The sequence below is a fragment of the Myxocyprinus asiaticus genome, chromosome 38 (assembly GCF_019703515.2).
Source record: "Myxocyprinus asiaticus isolate MX2 ecotype Aquarium Trade chromosome 38, UBuf_Myxa_2, whole genome shotgun sequence".
In the NCBI taxonomy this organism is placed as follows: Eukaryota; Metazoa; Chordata; class Actinopteri; order Cypriniformes; family Catostomidae; genus Myxocyprinus; species Myxocyprinus asiaticus.
The window spans coordinates 3,724,065-3,740,921 of NC_059381.1; the positions used below are offsets into that span (position 1 = coordinate 3,724,065).

At 37.7% G+C, this 16,857-nt stretch overlaps 1 protein-coding gene across 2 annotated transcripts in view; it reads right to left on the bottom strand.

Moving 5' to 3' along the window:
* The window catches only part of ntng2b (netrin g2b), a 102,127-nt gene extending 85,781 nt beyond the window's left edge, over positions 1–16,346 (bottom strand). For both annotated transcript variants that reach the window (XM_051678129.1, XM_051678130.1), the window contains exons 1-2: positions 16,088–16,346; positions 11,751–12,485 (exon numbers count right to left, since the gene is read on the bottom strand). In XM_051678129.1, the coding sequence (XP_051534089.1) occupies positions 11,751–11,972 (222 nt within the window). In that variant the 5' untranslated portion in view covers positions 11,973–12,485; positions 16,088–16,346. The remainder of the gene's footprint in view (positions 1–11,750; positions 12,486–16,087) is intronic.
* Between the last annotated feature and the right edge of the window lie 511 nt (positions 16,347–16,857).

Below are 16,857 nucleotides of genomic sequence, written 5' to 3' on the forward strand. Positions count from 1 at the left end.
GATAGGGGCCGTACTTGCATCATAATTGCGGCCTGAATGTATTAGTGGCCAAGTGACCTGACTTGTCTTAAAGGGACTTTGCTTGAAACACTTTCCATGGGCTTTATCTCTATTACTGTAAAAACACTAAGAGATTCGAACTATGGGACAGTCATTTCATTCATACGCATGCAAATAAAGAAGAGTTGGAACGTAAGCATATATGTTGAAGTTTCGTCTTTCGCTGCGTACCAAAATTCAAAAGCGACGCTACCGTTGATGTCCTGATGTTAATCATGAACGGGGTTTCATGATTGCTGTAATAAAGCGGATAGCCACAGTCTACTGGCAGATTTTGGAGGATTTGAGTTTAAGAGATTTAATGTCCATTGCAATGAAAATGCAACCAACGTGGAGACTAGTTCTTTCAATTAGTCAAACTCCCAATTAGACTTTGGGAAACGTTTAATGTTACTTAAATTGGGCAAAACTTTTTTTAGTGCATTTCTATCTTTATACTGTGGAAGACTTTGTTTGGAAAATGTTAATAAAGCATTATCTTTACATATTGTTTTGTTTTCTTTCCTAAGATGGAAATAAATGCATTTTGGCAGAAACATAAGTTTATATAGTGTCAAATTTCAGCACTTTCAAAATCTGCGATTAATCGGGATAAACTACAAAAAAAAGCACGCGATTAATCGTGATTAAAAAAAAATTTGAATCGACTGACAGCACTAATTTTAACATTTCGAATGCTATTTATTTATTTATTTATTTTAATTATACATTTATTTGCTATGAATTATATATTTTTTATTAACAGAACCCCTAGAGTGTGATTATATACTCAATTTGAATTTCAATTTTGGGCACAATTTGAGTGTGACCAAACCTTTACGCTCACATTAGCTAACAACGTGATACGCATAGCACACAAAAAAATATTGGGTGAAATAGTACATTTTTACTTAGAGAAGATCTTGGAAAGATGCAATGAAAGTGAATAGTGACTGAGGCTAACATTCTGCCTTACATCTCTTTTTGTGCTCCACAGAATAGAGAAAGTCATACTGGTTTGGAACAACATGAGAGTGAGTAAATGATGACAGAATTTAAATTTTTAGGTGATCTTTACCTTTACCTTCATACACTGGTAAACAGTTTGGCTTAGGGACTTAAAAACACAGCAAACAATTAATAAAAACAACGAACAAGCAAGCAGAAATGCTAACAGCGGCGCTCACCTGGTGTTTCGGTGCAGGTGTGAGGCATGAAGTGTAAATATAGCAGGTGGAAAATATGTTGCAGCCACATTTCACGACACGATCCAATGAGACGACAAAACTTAAAAAAGCAGTTCCTTAATAACATTTCTGGAGCGTCTAACAAATTACATTACATTGCAGACACATTAGTCTTTTCGTAATGAAAAACTTTGAGGTCATGCTTTTAGAAAGTTTCTTTATAAGTTCTTCGCATTAGCATTCAGCGTTTAAAGATGAACAATACCAGTAATATCTCACACCGCCTAACATGCAATCAATCATTTTTTTATAGCTGTAGATATTACAAAATGCAGGGCAGACTGTTTGAATAGTAGATTAGAATATTGCCACTATTGCTGTGTTGCTACTATTATCCAGCAATTTTACACTAGTTAGCGTGTCATATACTGTAGCTATTGTGCTATGAATGAAAACACTCCTTACTCAAACACAACTGTCAGAAAATAAAAAACATAGCACTTCTAAAGCAAACCTTTCATCAGTTCCTAACCAGTATTATAAAACATTCCCAAAGTTTTGTTTTTCCTGTATTATTACTATAGTTTTACTACAAATACCATAGTTAAGCTGTAGTCACTATAGTCAAACCATGGTAAATATTGTGGTTACTGTGGTTTTACTATAAATACCATTGTTTTACTATGGTTACTGTAGTTAAACCATGGTTTATTTTCATTAGTGGATGGATAAAGCTATTGCGAGGGAACGCAAAACTTTTTGTGAATGAATGCTACTATTTCAGAAAATAAATTCCCTCCTCTAAGGAGCGCAGCATTCCAAGTGTTTTATGTATACTAGAACTCTTAACTACAGTAGTTCACCAATATGTACTATACTAGAACTATACATTCTATATACTGCTGGTAGTATGCTATTTCAAACGCAGCATTACGTAGTGCAGTTAAAGAGTTTGAAAGATGTTTCCTATCTTTGATCATTTCTCTCCTTCCTTCTTCCTGTTCCTTTCATCACTTACCCCCCCCCCCCCCCCCCTCTCTCTCTCTCTCTCTCTCTCTCTCTCTCTCTCATTTCTATTTATAGCACTGGCTCATTTGTGCCTTTAAATCAGAGAGCACTGTAGTGTAGCGGGAGTTTTTTGTACTTTCATACACAAACACCCCAACATATGGTCTCACGTTAACACGTCTTATCAATTCATGTGCATAGAGGCTGTGTGCTCTCAGAAATTGCATGCATGAACAACACATGCTTGTTTAGTGTGTGTACATGTGTGTATGTGTGCTCCTTTTTTTAGCAGAAGTAAGCTTTGATTAGCCCCTTTCATTGGGGATATCTCTCTCTCTCTCTCTCTCTCTCTCTCTCTCTCTCTCTGTCTCTGCCACTTTCTCTTTCCAAATAATATTAAACAGCTCAGAATAGAGCTCTTGAAAACAAAACAAAAACTATGGCACAATCATGCACAAACTAGGATAGACACATGGATATGCATAGGAATAAACCCTGCAAGCACTTACACACCAACAGACACAAACACACTCACATGTACACATTAGGACTGTAAACAACAACAGCATTGAGTGACAGCTGCTGTGAGATGTGAACAGTTACAAATATCATGCTCTTATGACTTAATTAAGAAATAAACCTCATGATCACTAACAATTACAGTATAATAAGTGTTAGTCTAGCATATTATACACAACCTTAAATCAACGCCATCATATTTCATTTCATTCCAAAACAAAACCACTTAAAGTGATAGTTCACCCAAAAATGGCAATTCTGCCATCATCGACACTCTAGTCATTCAAAATGTGTCTTTCTCATTTTTTTTAGTGCATACAAAAGAAGTTATTTAGCAGAATGTTCATGCTGCTCTTTTCCAACCCCAGTCACCATTGAAAAATCATATTGGTTGAGAAGTGCATGATGGTAAATGCAGCCTGATCTCATGAAAATTGAGAGACTGTGGTGACATTTTTGCAAAATGATGTTACGTGGTTCCTTCGTGGCCGTTCCGAAGTGAAATGTCCACTGTGTTGCGCTAAAAATTAGTTACATTTTCTCCCAAATAAATTAGTATTTTTAAGGTCAATGCTCAGTCAATTTTTAAATTAACAAAACTGATCTCCCTACCCTAAACCTTAAACCTAAACCTAACAGATAGTGTCATAAAAAACAAAATGTGTCATGAAAAAACGCAAATACTAAACCAGTGCTTCTATGACACTTTCGGCTCACGCGTTGACTCGCGTATTCCTCAGGACTCAGGTCCTTGCCGTCCTTTGTGTTTAGCCGAAACAAACTTGCAAATGTATTTGTTTGTGTAATGCAAACATCAAACTGTATCGCCTTACAAGTCATGTACTACAGTAAAATTGTTTAGATGTCATAAGATAGCATTGTTAGAGGAACAGGGTGAAAAGTAAATGTTTATTAACTAATAATCTGCCGTTTTACGTGTAATTTGTGTGAAAGAAAATATAAGTAATTGTTGTTGTAACGCCTCTAGTGTTCATTTCACCTGGAAAGTGCCGTGATGCGCACAACGAGCCACGCAAAATCATTTTGCAAAAATGTAAGTATAGATTCTAAAAGATTATAAATGATGACAGAATTCTTATTTTGGGTGAACTTTTCTTTTAACTCGCTTAGTTACTACTAAGTTATCATGTTGCCATTTGTATGTCAGTTTGCAGCACTTGGTTTTTTTCTCCCATCTTTTTCTCTTTCATTTGAGTTTGTCATTTTCATGGAAGGAGACACGCTAGGGAGGATCCCGTCTATTGTAAAGTGCTGACTGTGCCCGCCTGCCCACCCTCGTCATGTCTGGAATGTAAAAGGGAAACGTTTGGGCACGCTGCAGACAACTGCGTATGGGGCCATTAAGGACCCCATCAATATTAAAGAGCTTGGGACATCCTAAGAAACATTCTAGAGGCCAGTCCATTAGCAGCACTCCAGCTCAGCAACTCAAGTCTCAGGGGTGTGTGTGTGTGTGTGTGTGTGTGCTTTTCCTGTGATAAGTTCCCATCAGAATTTTTACCTTGCATGTACAATTTATACTAAACATTCATTTAAGGGTATGTAAAGTGATCTATCTTTCCAAAAATGAAAGTTGTCATCATTTAGTCACCCTCATGTTGTTCCAAACCAGTATGACTTTCTGATCATTTCTGAGAAACAAATTGATGATTTGAACAGAATGTTGTCGCTGCCTCTTTCTGTACAACAAAAGCATGAAGTGACCATGTCAAGCATCTTAAAACTACTCCATATGGCCCGTTTACTACAGTAGTCTTCGGAAGCCATTCGATAGCTTTGTGTGACAGATTTAAGTTGTTATTAACTGAATATAGCACACTAGTCATATGCTTTTTTTGTCCTTTATGATGCTTTACAGACCATGGTCACTATATGCTTTCAATGTTTTGAAAAGAGCAGCGTGAACATTGCGCCTAACATCTCATTTTGTGTTCCACAGAAGAAAGAAAGTTATATGGGTCTGGAAAAACATGAGGGTGAGTAAATGATGACAGAACTTTCATTGTTGGATGTGCTAGTCCCTTAGTTTGTGTGTGTGAGAGAGAAAGGGAGAATAGAGTTGTCTATCATTAAACAGATCACTGACTGTTAAGTGTCTGAAAGCTGTGTCCATTTCCGCCTCTAATAGCTGTCTGTATTTTCAGTCCCATCATCATTGTGAAGGCTCAACTCCTTCACAATCATCTGTAATGAAAAAGTTTGTGCGTATGTGTGTGTTTGTGTATCTACAGTATGTGTGTTTATGCACGACATTGCAGTGTCTGGATAATTTGATCTGGACTAATCAGTGTTGTATTACCTCTTTTCCCCTGATACTAGTATTTGTTTAAGCTCTTGTACTCTTTCCAACCTGCCCTCCTCACTCCCATCCTCTCTTTTGACTTCCTTTTAGACAATTTTTCTTTTCCTTTTGCCTCCTTTTTTCCCTTTACTAAGCCAAGCATCACAATTACTATTGTTTATACTTTGGGTTCAGAATTTCAGCAAACCCCTAAGCCAAAATATTAAACTTCGGTGCATAACTTGCACCATTTATCCTGCACACATAAATGATACCTCAAATCAAGCGCCTTGTCGGGGAGAGCTGGGCTATAGATTAAGTTACATACAAATGCTCTACGGCAACCCTTCCAGATTATTTTGGCGCTTAGATAGATGGGTGCTTCATTCAAATTGAGCTGAAAATGTCCCAAAAGTGCTGTTTGTGGGGTTAAAACACACCAAAAGATTATTGGACATGTGGGCTTATTTATATTTCTAACTCAGGATTTGACATAAATGATGACATTTCACGAATAATGGTATCACAGTCATCATGATTGGGTCTGCTCTATTAAGACTAGGGGTGGGTAAAATATTGATTTTCCAATGCATCGCGATCTTCGTTTGAATGATCTTGAAGTAGATTCTTAAATCCTAAAGTCGTTCTTTTACTTTATGCGCAGCCCTTTACTACAATGAGAGGAAATCACTCGCATTAGCAGCGAAATTGCAAGCTATGTGACTAAAATTAATATTTATATTATATAAAATGTTTAGATTTCACTCACCAGTGATTGTGTGTTATAATTGTGGAGTAATCAGCTTTCACTCTTTGTTGAGAGTACAAGTTGTTCCGTGTAATGTATTGAATAATGTCTCTTTTAAAACCCTTTCTGTTATTTACATTCAGTTATTAGCGTCAGGTCCAAAAGCCAGTGTCTGTATGGGTCAGGGGTGTGTAAGCGCCCATGGCATGGTTGACTCGCACATCTGTGAGGGCACCATTAATGCAGACAGATATGTCCAAATTTGGAGCAACATATACTGCCATCCAGCACCATCTTTTCCAGGGACGTCCCGGCATTTTCAGCAGGACTTCAAACCACATACTGGCCGAATAAGCAGAGATTACAGGTGCTAGATTGGCCTGCCTGCAGTCCTGACCTGTCTCCAACTGAGAATGTGTGGCACATTATTAAGCACACCATTCGGCAATGAAGACCCCGTACAATAGTGCAGCTAAAGACCTGCATAATGGAACTTAACAAACTTGTGTCTTCAGTGCCTAAATGCTTAATAAGTGTTATTAGAAGAAATGGTGATGTTTCACAGTGGAAAACACTCGACTGTCCCAACTTTTTTGGAGCGTGTTGCAATCATCTGATTTGAAATGACAGTACATAAAATAAATATAAAAAACAATGAAATTCACAGGGTAAAACATCATATAATGTGTAGTTGTGGTGCTGTAAATATAGAAAAGGGTGAATATAATTTACAAATCACTTCTTTTTTTTTTTTCGGAATTGGGGTTGCACAAATGATAAAATTAAACAATAAACATTCAACAAAAAATAACAATATAATATCATATTTATTGATCGAATACATGGATTTGTTCATTTTTAAAAGCTCAAATGTGACCAAAATGATGAAAAACTAATCAAATATAATTATTAAAATTTATATTTTCATAATGTACCTAGTTAGAAGGTCCCCTGTATAATTAACAGCATTAGCTGGGAGAGAATTTCTTTTAATATGTAAGAAATAACAATAATAGAAATAATAATCGATGACAGATATGAGGACAAATATGATCTAACGATGATATTATACCACCATGTAAGATCTAATGGGACAAAACTGACCCTGTCTCCACCACTGCAATCCGTACTGTTTGTGAAAAGGATATGTGAATAAAATTATTTAATACTTCTAAAATGTGTCATGCATTTATTTTGAATGCTTTAAGTAACATGTTCAATCAAAACTGGCTATTATTAATTTGGAACATTGAATAAGTCAAATATAATTATATAAGTTATTTAATTATTTAAGCAGTAAAGACTCATATTGCATGTTTTATAGTAGTTTTCATTTTTATATGCCACATTTCACAGGCTTTAGAAGTGTGTGATGTGTTCGAATAAGTATTCATTAACCTGTTCCATGTCCAACAAAGTCATACAGGCCTATCAAATCTAGTAAAAACTGGTTTTGTCAATAGTTAAAAAAAACCCTACATATATTTCTTAATTATAAACCATAGATCCCAATATACAGTGGCAAGAAAAAGTATGTGAACCCTTTGGAATTACCTGCATTTAAGTATAAATTTGTCTTAAAATCTGGTTTGATCTTCATCTAAGTTACAATAATAAACAAACACAATCTGTTTTAACTAATAACACAAATTATTGTATTGTTCTTGTACATATTGAATACATCATTCAAACATTCACAGTGTAGGTTGGAAAAAGTATGTAAACCCCTAGGCTAATGGCATCAACAAAAGCTAATTAAAGTCAGAAGTTGGCAAACCTGGCATCCAATTAATGAAATGAGATTGGAGGTGTGGGTTAGAGCTACTTTGACTTATAAAAAGCACTCAAACATGCTGAGTTTGCTATTCACAAGAAACATCTGCTGACGTGGACCTTGCCTCGAAAAAAGAGATCTCAGAAGACCTACAATCAAGAATTGTTACTCTGCATAAAGCTGAAAAAGGTTACAAAGTTATCTCGAAGAGCTTAGATATTCATCCATCCACAGTTAGATGAATTGTCTATAAATGGAGACGATTTAGTACTGTGGCTACTCTCCCTAGAAGTGGCCGTCCAGCCAAGATGACACAAAGGGCACACTGCAGAATGCTCAGTGAGGTAAACAAGAACCCTAGAGTGACAGCTAAAGACTTGAAGGAATCACTGGAACTGGTTAACCTCTCTGTGCATGACTCAACAATATGGAAAACATTAAACAGGCATGGTGTCCATGGCAGGATGCCACGAAGGAAGCCGCTGCTTTCCAACAAAAACATTGCTGCATGCCTGAAGTTTTCCAAAGACCACCTTGATACTCCACAACACTACTGGGAAAACATTTTTTGGACTGATGAAACTAAGGTTGAATTGTTTGGGAAGAACACACAGCACTATGTATGGTGTAAAAAGGGCACGGCATACCAACATGAAAACATCATCCCAACAGTGAAGTACGGTGGAGGGAGCATCAGGATTTGGGGCTTCTTTGCTGCTTCAGGGCCTGGACTGCTTGCCAACTTCGAGGGAAAAATGAATTCCCAAGTTTATCAAGATATCCTAGAGGTTAATATCAGGGTGGCTGTGTGCCAGCTGAAGCTCAGTAGAAGTTGGGTGATGCAGCAGGACAATGACCCTAAACATCAAAGTAAATCCACTACAGAATGACTTCAAAAAATAAAATCCGCCTTTTGGAGTGTCCCAGTCAGAGCCCAGACCTTAACCTAATAGAGATACTGTGGAATGACCTCAAGAGAGCCGTTGACACCAGACATCCTAAGAATATGGGTGAGCTGAAGCAGTTCTGTAAGGAAGAATGGTCCAATATTCCTTCTGAAAGTTTTACAGGTCTAATCTGCATTCTGCAGCTACCGGAAATGCTTGGTTGAGGTCATTAATACCAGTTATTAAAGGGATAGTTCACCCAAAAATGAAAATTCTCTCATAATTTACTCACCCTCATGCCATCCCAGATGTTTATGACTTCCTTTCTTCAACAAAACACATTTGAAGAAAAATAGAAAAATATCTCAGCTCAGTAGGTCCTTATAATGCATGTGGATAGTAACACAATTTTTGATGCTCCAAAAAGCACAGACAATCAGCATTAACATCATCCATATGACCTCAGTGGTTAAATTAATGTCTTATAAAGCGATATGATCGCTTTTGGTGCGAAAAAGATCAATATTTAAGTACTTTTTAACTATAAATCATTGCGTCCGGAGAAGCAGCAGTATGCGCTTTCACAAGAGGGCTGAGGTCACGAGGTCTTTCCAGTGATGGTTTGGCAAAGTTCCATTTGTTGCAGCAGACACTCTCTACCTCTGTTGGCATTGCCTGGCATTGCCTCCATGTGCACCACCACGTATCCTGACCTCTCTGTCTCTCTGAGGCTTGTTGGTCCAGCCTCCTCTATCTCCCTGTGCTCCTGGTCAGAGTACTCAGGTTCAAATTCATATGGCTGAGCAAAAACTTGTATCTCCTTTTCTCCTCCTTGTATCTCCTCTCATCTTTGTTTAAATTTGCTTCAATTTGTTTACGGCATTCGGTCTGTACAGCGTTTCTCCTACTCAGTTGAAAACAGTGCTGCTCTTCTGGGTGTGTGGCACATGCATCACTTCTTGCATGAACATACCAATGGCAAAAAGTCACAAGAGAGACCGTGTGACCTCAGCCCTCATGAACGCACATACCGCTGCTTAACGGAAGTGATTATTTATAGTTAAAAAGTACTTACTGTAAATATTGAACTTTTTCACACCAAAAGTGATCGTATCACTTTATAAGATCGTATCACTTCATTTAACCACTTAAGTTATATGGATGATGTTAATGCTGATTGTCTGTGCTTTTTGGAGCATCAAAAATCGTATTACCATCCACATCCATCCATCGTGTTACCATCCACATGTCCAAGGGTTCACTTACATTTTCCACAGCAGTGGGAATGTTTAATAGGATGTGTTCAATAAAGACATAACAGATTATAATTGTTTGTGTGTTGTTAGCTTAAGCACGTTGTTGTTTTTCTATACTTTGTGACTTTGATGAAGATGAGATCACATTTTATGACCAATTAATGAAGAAAACCAGCTAATTCCAAAGGGTTCACATACTTTTTCTTGCCAAAGTAATAGCTTTTATTAACATTTAACAAACAGTATTTTAACATATGTTTGACAAATATTTACATGACTTTGTAGTCTCAATTTATTATACCCAAGGTGGACCTAAACAAGTGACCTCTGTGCCCTACAGAATAACCCGCTGACCCTGCGGGTCCTGCTGTTATCCTTCTGTTCCTCTGTCCCTGCGAGCCGGACTCAACAAACCCACGTGGGTGAACAACACCCTCTTGCTGTCCATGTGTGCTGACCTCAGCTGTATTTTTTTCTGCTGCGGTTGGTGACCTGCATGGCAGATCCTGCTCAAATTTACACTGCTTCAAGACCTACGCCCCCATGATCGGTGCTGGTTGGCACCGTCTTGTGAGCCCTGATTGTTTTGCATGGACACCACGACTGGTGATTCGTAAAACAAACTGTAAACCTGTGAAAAAACATCTGCCCTCCCAACAGGTAACTAATTGGCCCTCTGATTAATGCACTACCATGTTACTTATTCCTTCCATTGTCCTGTGTTAGGTCCCCCAAAAATGATAATTCTCTCATCATTTACTTCAGATTTATAGTGAATAAAGACTGACGTTTTGGTCTGTTTCTCACCCAAAGATCATATCGCTTCAGAAGACACGGATTAAACCACTGGAGTCATACTTTACGGTATGTCCTTTTTGGAGCTTGAAAGCTAAGGACCCCATTGACTTGCATTGAATGGACAGAAACACCTCATACATCTTTAAAAAAAATATTTGTTTGTGTTTGAGACTCTTATGTCCAATCCTGTGAGACTGATGTCTCTGCGGAACAAACATGGTGGTTTACCAAACAGTGGGCATTTTACAACCGCTTTACTAGATTTGCTAAAAGTTCAGTTCCCAGTACTTTTCTCAACCCAACGATGTCTGAGCTCACACAGAGGTTCCCTATTTTGATTAGATGCCCATCCCAGTTTGAAAACGCCCACTGATTGGAAAACCCATATTTGTTTTCCGCAGGGACCTATACTTCAATCCTGTTGAGTATGTTAGCACTTTAAAGGAATATTCCGGGTTCAATACAAGTGAAGCTCAGTCAGCAGCATTTGTGGCATCGTGTTGATAACCACAAAAAATAATTTCCTCTCGTCCCTCGCTTATACGTGTTAACATAATTTTGGTTTGATAAAATATCTTACTAACCTTATCTGTTACAGTTATATCAAAAACAGTGATTACAGGGTTTTGTTGTCATGGCAACGAGGTTGTAATAGTGGATATTAATTCACACTGATAAGGTTAATAAGCGATTTTATCACACTAAAATCATATTAACACGTGTAATGTTTACACCTTGTGGCAATAATTTTGTTTTGTTTTTTAAATAAATGAGGGATTAGTCGAAATAATTTTTGTGATAATCAACATTATGCCACAAATGCTGTTATTTGGGCGTAACTTGTATTGAATATATATTTAAACTCTATTTTTCCTAAATAGGATGCAAGATTAGAATGAATGTGCCTCCACTCATAGTATAGGTTGAAAATAATATGCCAACAGTGCCCGGATGGTATATTACTTCCAGCAGTAAGACAAAATTGTTTTGCTACATATTCAAAAGTATGTATTTTCCATTACTAACAAAGTACATACTTTTAGTATATATTGTATATGAGTATAGTGATAGGCCGAGGAATTGGCATGTTGTGCATTTAAATCATTAAGTTTATTGCATCTTTATTTATTTTAGGTAGTAGGGACATTTTATTTATGCAATTTAAAATTAACCATTTCCAAATTATTAAAAGCTGCCTCTTAAGTTAGTTTATGACAGTTCAGAGGACTTACCAGTGTGCAGAATCTCTCTGGCGGGTTCCCGCAAGTGATGCCCGGTGGCTCGACCCGGATGCGCATGTACTCCTTCATAGACAGGGCTTTGGGTTGGCATGCGTAATGCTCCCACATGGCGCCTTCGTCCATGCTCACGAGCGACTTGCACAGGTCGTACTGGCCTCGGGCTCGCGCCAGTAGGTGCACAAGCAGTAAGAGAAGCCCCGCGCGTTCACGCATGGCAGTCACGCGACCGAGAGAGGATTTCCGAGGGTCCGGAGAAACGGGAGAGGGACCACCGTGGGTACAGCAGGGGAACGTGTTAACATGGAACAGTAGCACTGGTGGTCAAGTTAAAACATCCCATAACCTCACCACGGCATGCTTTGATTTATTCCAAGAGAAAAAGTCAAATATCTAGAAAAATATGCATATAAAAAGGTGTTTATAGTTATATGGTTGGGAGAAATCCTTGTGAATAGAGTTTATTGAGTTGTGTGTCGTTTGCACTGGCAGGGAAAGTCTTATTTCTGTGCGTTTGGACACTGTCCTGGTGCGCTTGGTCAAAGATGCTGATGCGTTCTCTCAAACCTACATCCATAGCAGATCCTTGTGCACGTGCACGCCGCTGCAGAGCATAATTACGGGCTGGAACTCGTGTAGAGTGGGGTATCCCCGTGTCCAAAATCAGAAATATCCGCCAAGTTCCATTCTTTCCTACCAGCAAGACTTCAGCAGCTGCTGTCCATGGTCCTGAAAGCAAAACCCAGATCATTTAGTGCTCAATTTCACTTATCTGTCTTGATGTCAACCAGTTTGTTTGTTTTTTTCAAGTGATGATTTTTAGCTGACAGTCTAATTTGCCAAAGCCCCCAAACAGACGTTGTGAACTGCCACCAGTCCTGACAGATGGCTGGTTGCGTTCAACACAAGTCTGGAGTGAGAAACATGCGTTGTACACACACTCATGCATGCAAACACTTAACAGACTTCTAGGAAGCCGGTGTGCATTAGATATTGCTCACTCTGTGCTGAATGTATGTTAAATGCAGTGTTGGGTAAGTTACTCAAAAATAGTAATCCACTACAAATTACTAATTACCTCTCTAAAATTATAATCAGATTACTTTACTAATTACTTCATTGGACAAGTAATCAGATTACTAATTACTTTACTTTAAGTTACTTTCTAAAACTTTCTTTTTCCTGCTTGTTCATTGTTGTACAAAAGTCATGCACTCAGCACCTCACATTACTCATATTATAGACCTTACTCATTACAGGTCTATAATTCATGCTTTAAAATAACTCTACATAAATAATATTATTTCAAAAACATGTGTAACGCTAATAATGTACTTAAAAGAATTAAAAGTCAGTAACTGTAATCTGATTACAAGAATATTAAATGTAATGCATTACACTAAGGTTCTGCAGTAAAAGTAATTAGATTACAGTAACTAATTACTTTGTGATCACATTACACCCAACACTGGTTAAATGTTGCACTGTAGCTCCATGAAGGAACCACATTTCGATTTTGTCCATTTCTCTGCAGTTTTTACTGTATAAATGACATTTTGTCAGGTAACCTAAAAATGTATTATGACTGATTAAACCCGACTGCATCTGGTTACACCAATGAAACTATTTTTTTACAGATCAGATCATGTAGAAGTAACTCCTTAAAGGTTCAATACAAGTTAAGCTCAATCGACAGCATTTGTGGCATGATGTTGATTACCACCACAATCTGGGTTGCATTGAGGCACTTACAATGGAAGTGAATGGGACCAATTTCTGGAGGGTTTAAAGGCATAAATGTGAAGCTTATTATTTTATAACCGCACTAACATTAATTCTTCTATTAAAACTTCACTGTAAAAAAATCCTGTTAAATTTATGGTAAAAACTGGCAGCTGTGGTTGCCAGAAATTCACTGTAAAAAAAATGTTAACCACGTTTCAGGCTTAACGGGATGTAATATTGATGCCTCTTTATTTTACGGTGCATTATCATTGTTTATATTATTAAATGATAAACTTGATATTAACCTTTTGAAATTGTAAAAATCTGCTTTTTACTTTATAATGTATTGTTAATCACCATAGTAATTACAGAAGAGCACATAATCACATGAAGTTCACCAATAGAGACTCTTCCAGGAGCAATGACCAATAAACTTGTAGAGACAGCGCTCAGTGTCACTCACACAAACACTAAACACCATCAGGGTAACATGTGACATTTAAATAATGCAGTAAACATGAACTAAACTACATCAAATATAACACAGAACACCCCAATGTATGCAACTGATATTAAAAATATGAAGAAACATAACTATTCCCATAAAATATAATTAAATGTAATGGGTCACGCAGGGAATTCTGGGAACGCCCGATTATTGTTTTTTACTGTAATTTTAACAATAATTTACCATAAAAAGTACATGTACTCTCTTGTTAAACATGATATAAATTTTTACCATTACTTATATGGGAAAATCACACTTTTCACATCTAAAAAATTTAATTAAAAAAAAAAAAAAAATCGTAAAACTACATGTATTGTCTTTTTAAATATATTACAATTTTGTACCGTATATTTGAAGGTAACTACACGTTTTTTTCTGTAGCATTTTTAAGTCTTTTACTGTTAAAATTTAGGACATTTTTTACAGTGTTGTGTACTGAGTTGTAAAGTTGTTTAAATAGTCATTTTTATGGTCGTTTTATGGTTTACGGCGATAGGTCATCATGGCAAAGAAAATTCGATACAACTTTACTCAGAAAAGTTTAGTAAGTGATTTTATCACACTAAAGTCATGTTAACACACATATTGTTTGTGTCTTGTGGCTATACTTCTGAAACAGTATTTTCACATTTGACCCCATTGACTTCCATTGTAAGTGCCTCACTGTGATTTTAGCTTTTTTAAATAAACAAAGGACAAGTCGAAATTTACTTTTGTGGTAATCAATATTATGCCACAAATGCTGTCGATTGAGCTTAACTTGTATTGAACCAGGAATACTCCTAAGGCGAACATAAATATATAAGATATTAGGGATGCACCGATCTGATACCTGGATCGGTATTGGCTCCGATACTGACGTTTTTAGACGGATCGTGTATCGGTCTGACGAGCCCAATCCAAATCCGATACTGTGTGTTAGTCATGTTCGTTCCTGTCAAGTTCCAAAAATGACATAAAAGAACCATAAAAACACCATTAAAGTAGTTCATATGACTCGTGCATTTTATTCAAAGCCACTTGAAGACGTGCAATAGCTCTGTGAATCACAAAAGGCTGTGTAGCATATTATATATAAGTAAATATATAATATGCACGTGCAGCGCCAGTGCGTCAGTGAATGGCGCTGCTCTGTTTACACACACACACTCGCGGCTATTTTTAGCCTTCGCGCGTTGCGCAATATTTGAGTGCTACTCACGAACAACATCTCAGATGTAGATGCTCAATAGTTCGGTTCACTTATAATATGCATTTAGAACGGCGCCGGAGTTGTATTTTACCAGAATTTGAATAAGAAGCGAATTAAACTACTGTGAACTTGCCTACAAACAAACACATACAGGACTTCCTGGAGAGTTCAGAATGTCAAAATAAAAGCCTGAGGGTTTTAAAGTTAAAGGTGCACGATTGAAATATATTACTGTTGTATTTAAAATTCTGTTACTGTTAATTTTGCTGCAGCATTATCCAGTAGACTAGTTAACAATAAAGTTGTTCTTAATAGTTTGTACATTTGTATTGAAATAATGTGTAGTTAAAGGTTTGTGTTTCTTTACATATAATTAGCATCACTCAGTGAGGTATAGATATTCTTAACTGGTTATGAAAAAAACAACACTGGTATCAGATCAGTATCGGCCGATACTGAGATTTCAGATATCGGAATCGGATCGGAAGAGGAAAAAGTGGTATTGGTGCATCCCTATAAGATATATTTTTAATGCTCTCAATCGATAATTTTTTTTTTATTGAATTAATTGCGTGATTGACCAGTGAATTTTAACCTTTGTATTTACACATGTAGACATTTGTTGTATGAAAGACACAGTGTAAACACATTTGCCCTGGGAAAAAGTACTTTTATTGAAAGTGGGGGACACATGTCCCCTGCATCCCCCGCGTGCTGTACGCCCATGACCATGATAAAACCGTATAACTCGCGTTTATCAACCGAGAATGTCGGCGATTATATATTTTGCTATTTAACTCGACCAGAAACAACTTTAAACATTAATCAAAAGTGAGGCGCAGTGACAGGTTCGTGAGGGGTTCGGCCCGTTTCGGGTTGTTGAAGTAGTTGAGATGTACTACTCACCTCGCGCTTGACGTGCGTGCGCTGTCCTCCTCGCCTTACCGGCACCGACTCCCGCAGCGAGGATGCGGTTCTTCCTGGTTTGTTTTTTATTTTATTCCTCCCTGCTGTAGAGGTTTTTAAACACCCTGAGAGATGCACACACGCGCGCGGAAGGACGGTGCCCTAGTTCTGCAGGAGATGCTGAATTACCGGAGGAGGGTGCGTGTGTGTGAAGTCTCCAAAAGTATAGAATATCGACTTGTATGCGTTCCCTCTACTACTCTTCTAGACCGGATTTGCCCTGTGTGTTCAAGGGCAGCAAGCTTCATGGCAAATCTCCCTCCCCTCTCTTGTTCCCCCTCCCTCTTTCTCTAATCCTTTTAAGCATCACTCTCAATCACTATCTGAGCCTTTATCTGCGGGCTTGTGCCAGGCTGGCCCGGCTGTTGTACTGTCTTCTTTGAGGGTTTTGAGACAGAACCGTCCCGCACTCAGGGACATCAGGGAATTTACGCACTTTTCAGCCCGCCCTGCATGAGGAAGCCCCCGACGGTTCACTTTGGTCCTCTGTTTTTGAACTTATTCCCATAATTTCCTCGGACATTCATTCTGAGATGCTGACTAGAGTGCTGGTTCTGTAGGACAGGTCATAGTTTTTATCCAGAGTTTTAAGCCTTGTGCGACCTTCGGGAAATTTTTGTCTTTTTCATTTTTGTTTTTTCGATTATTTTGGCTGTGTTAATGCCAACGGAATACTTTTTGCCAAGGGTGTGTATTTTTGAGGGGATTTT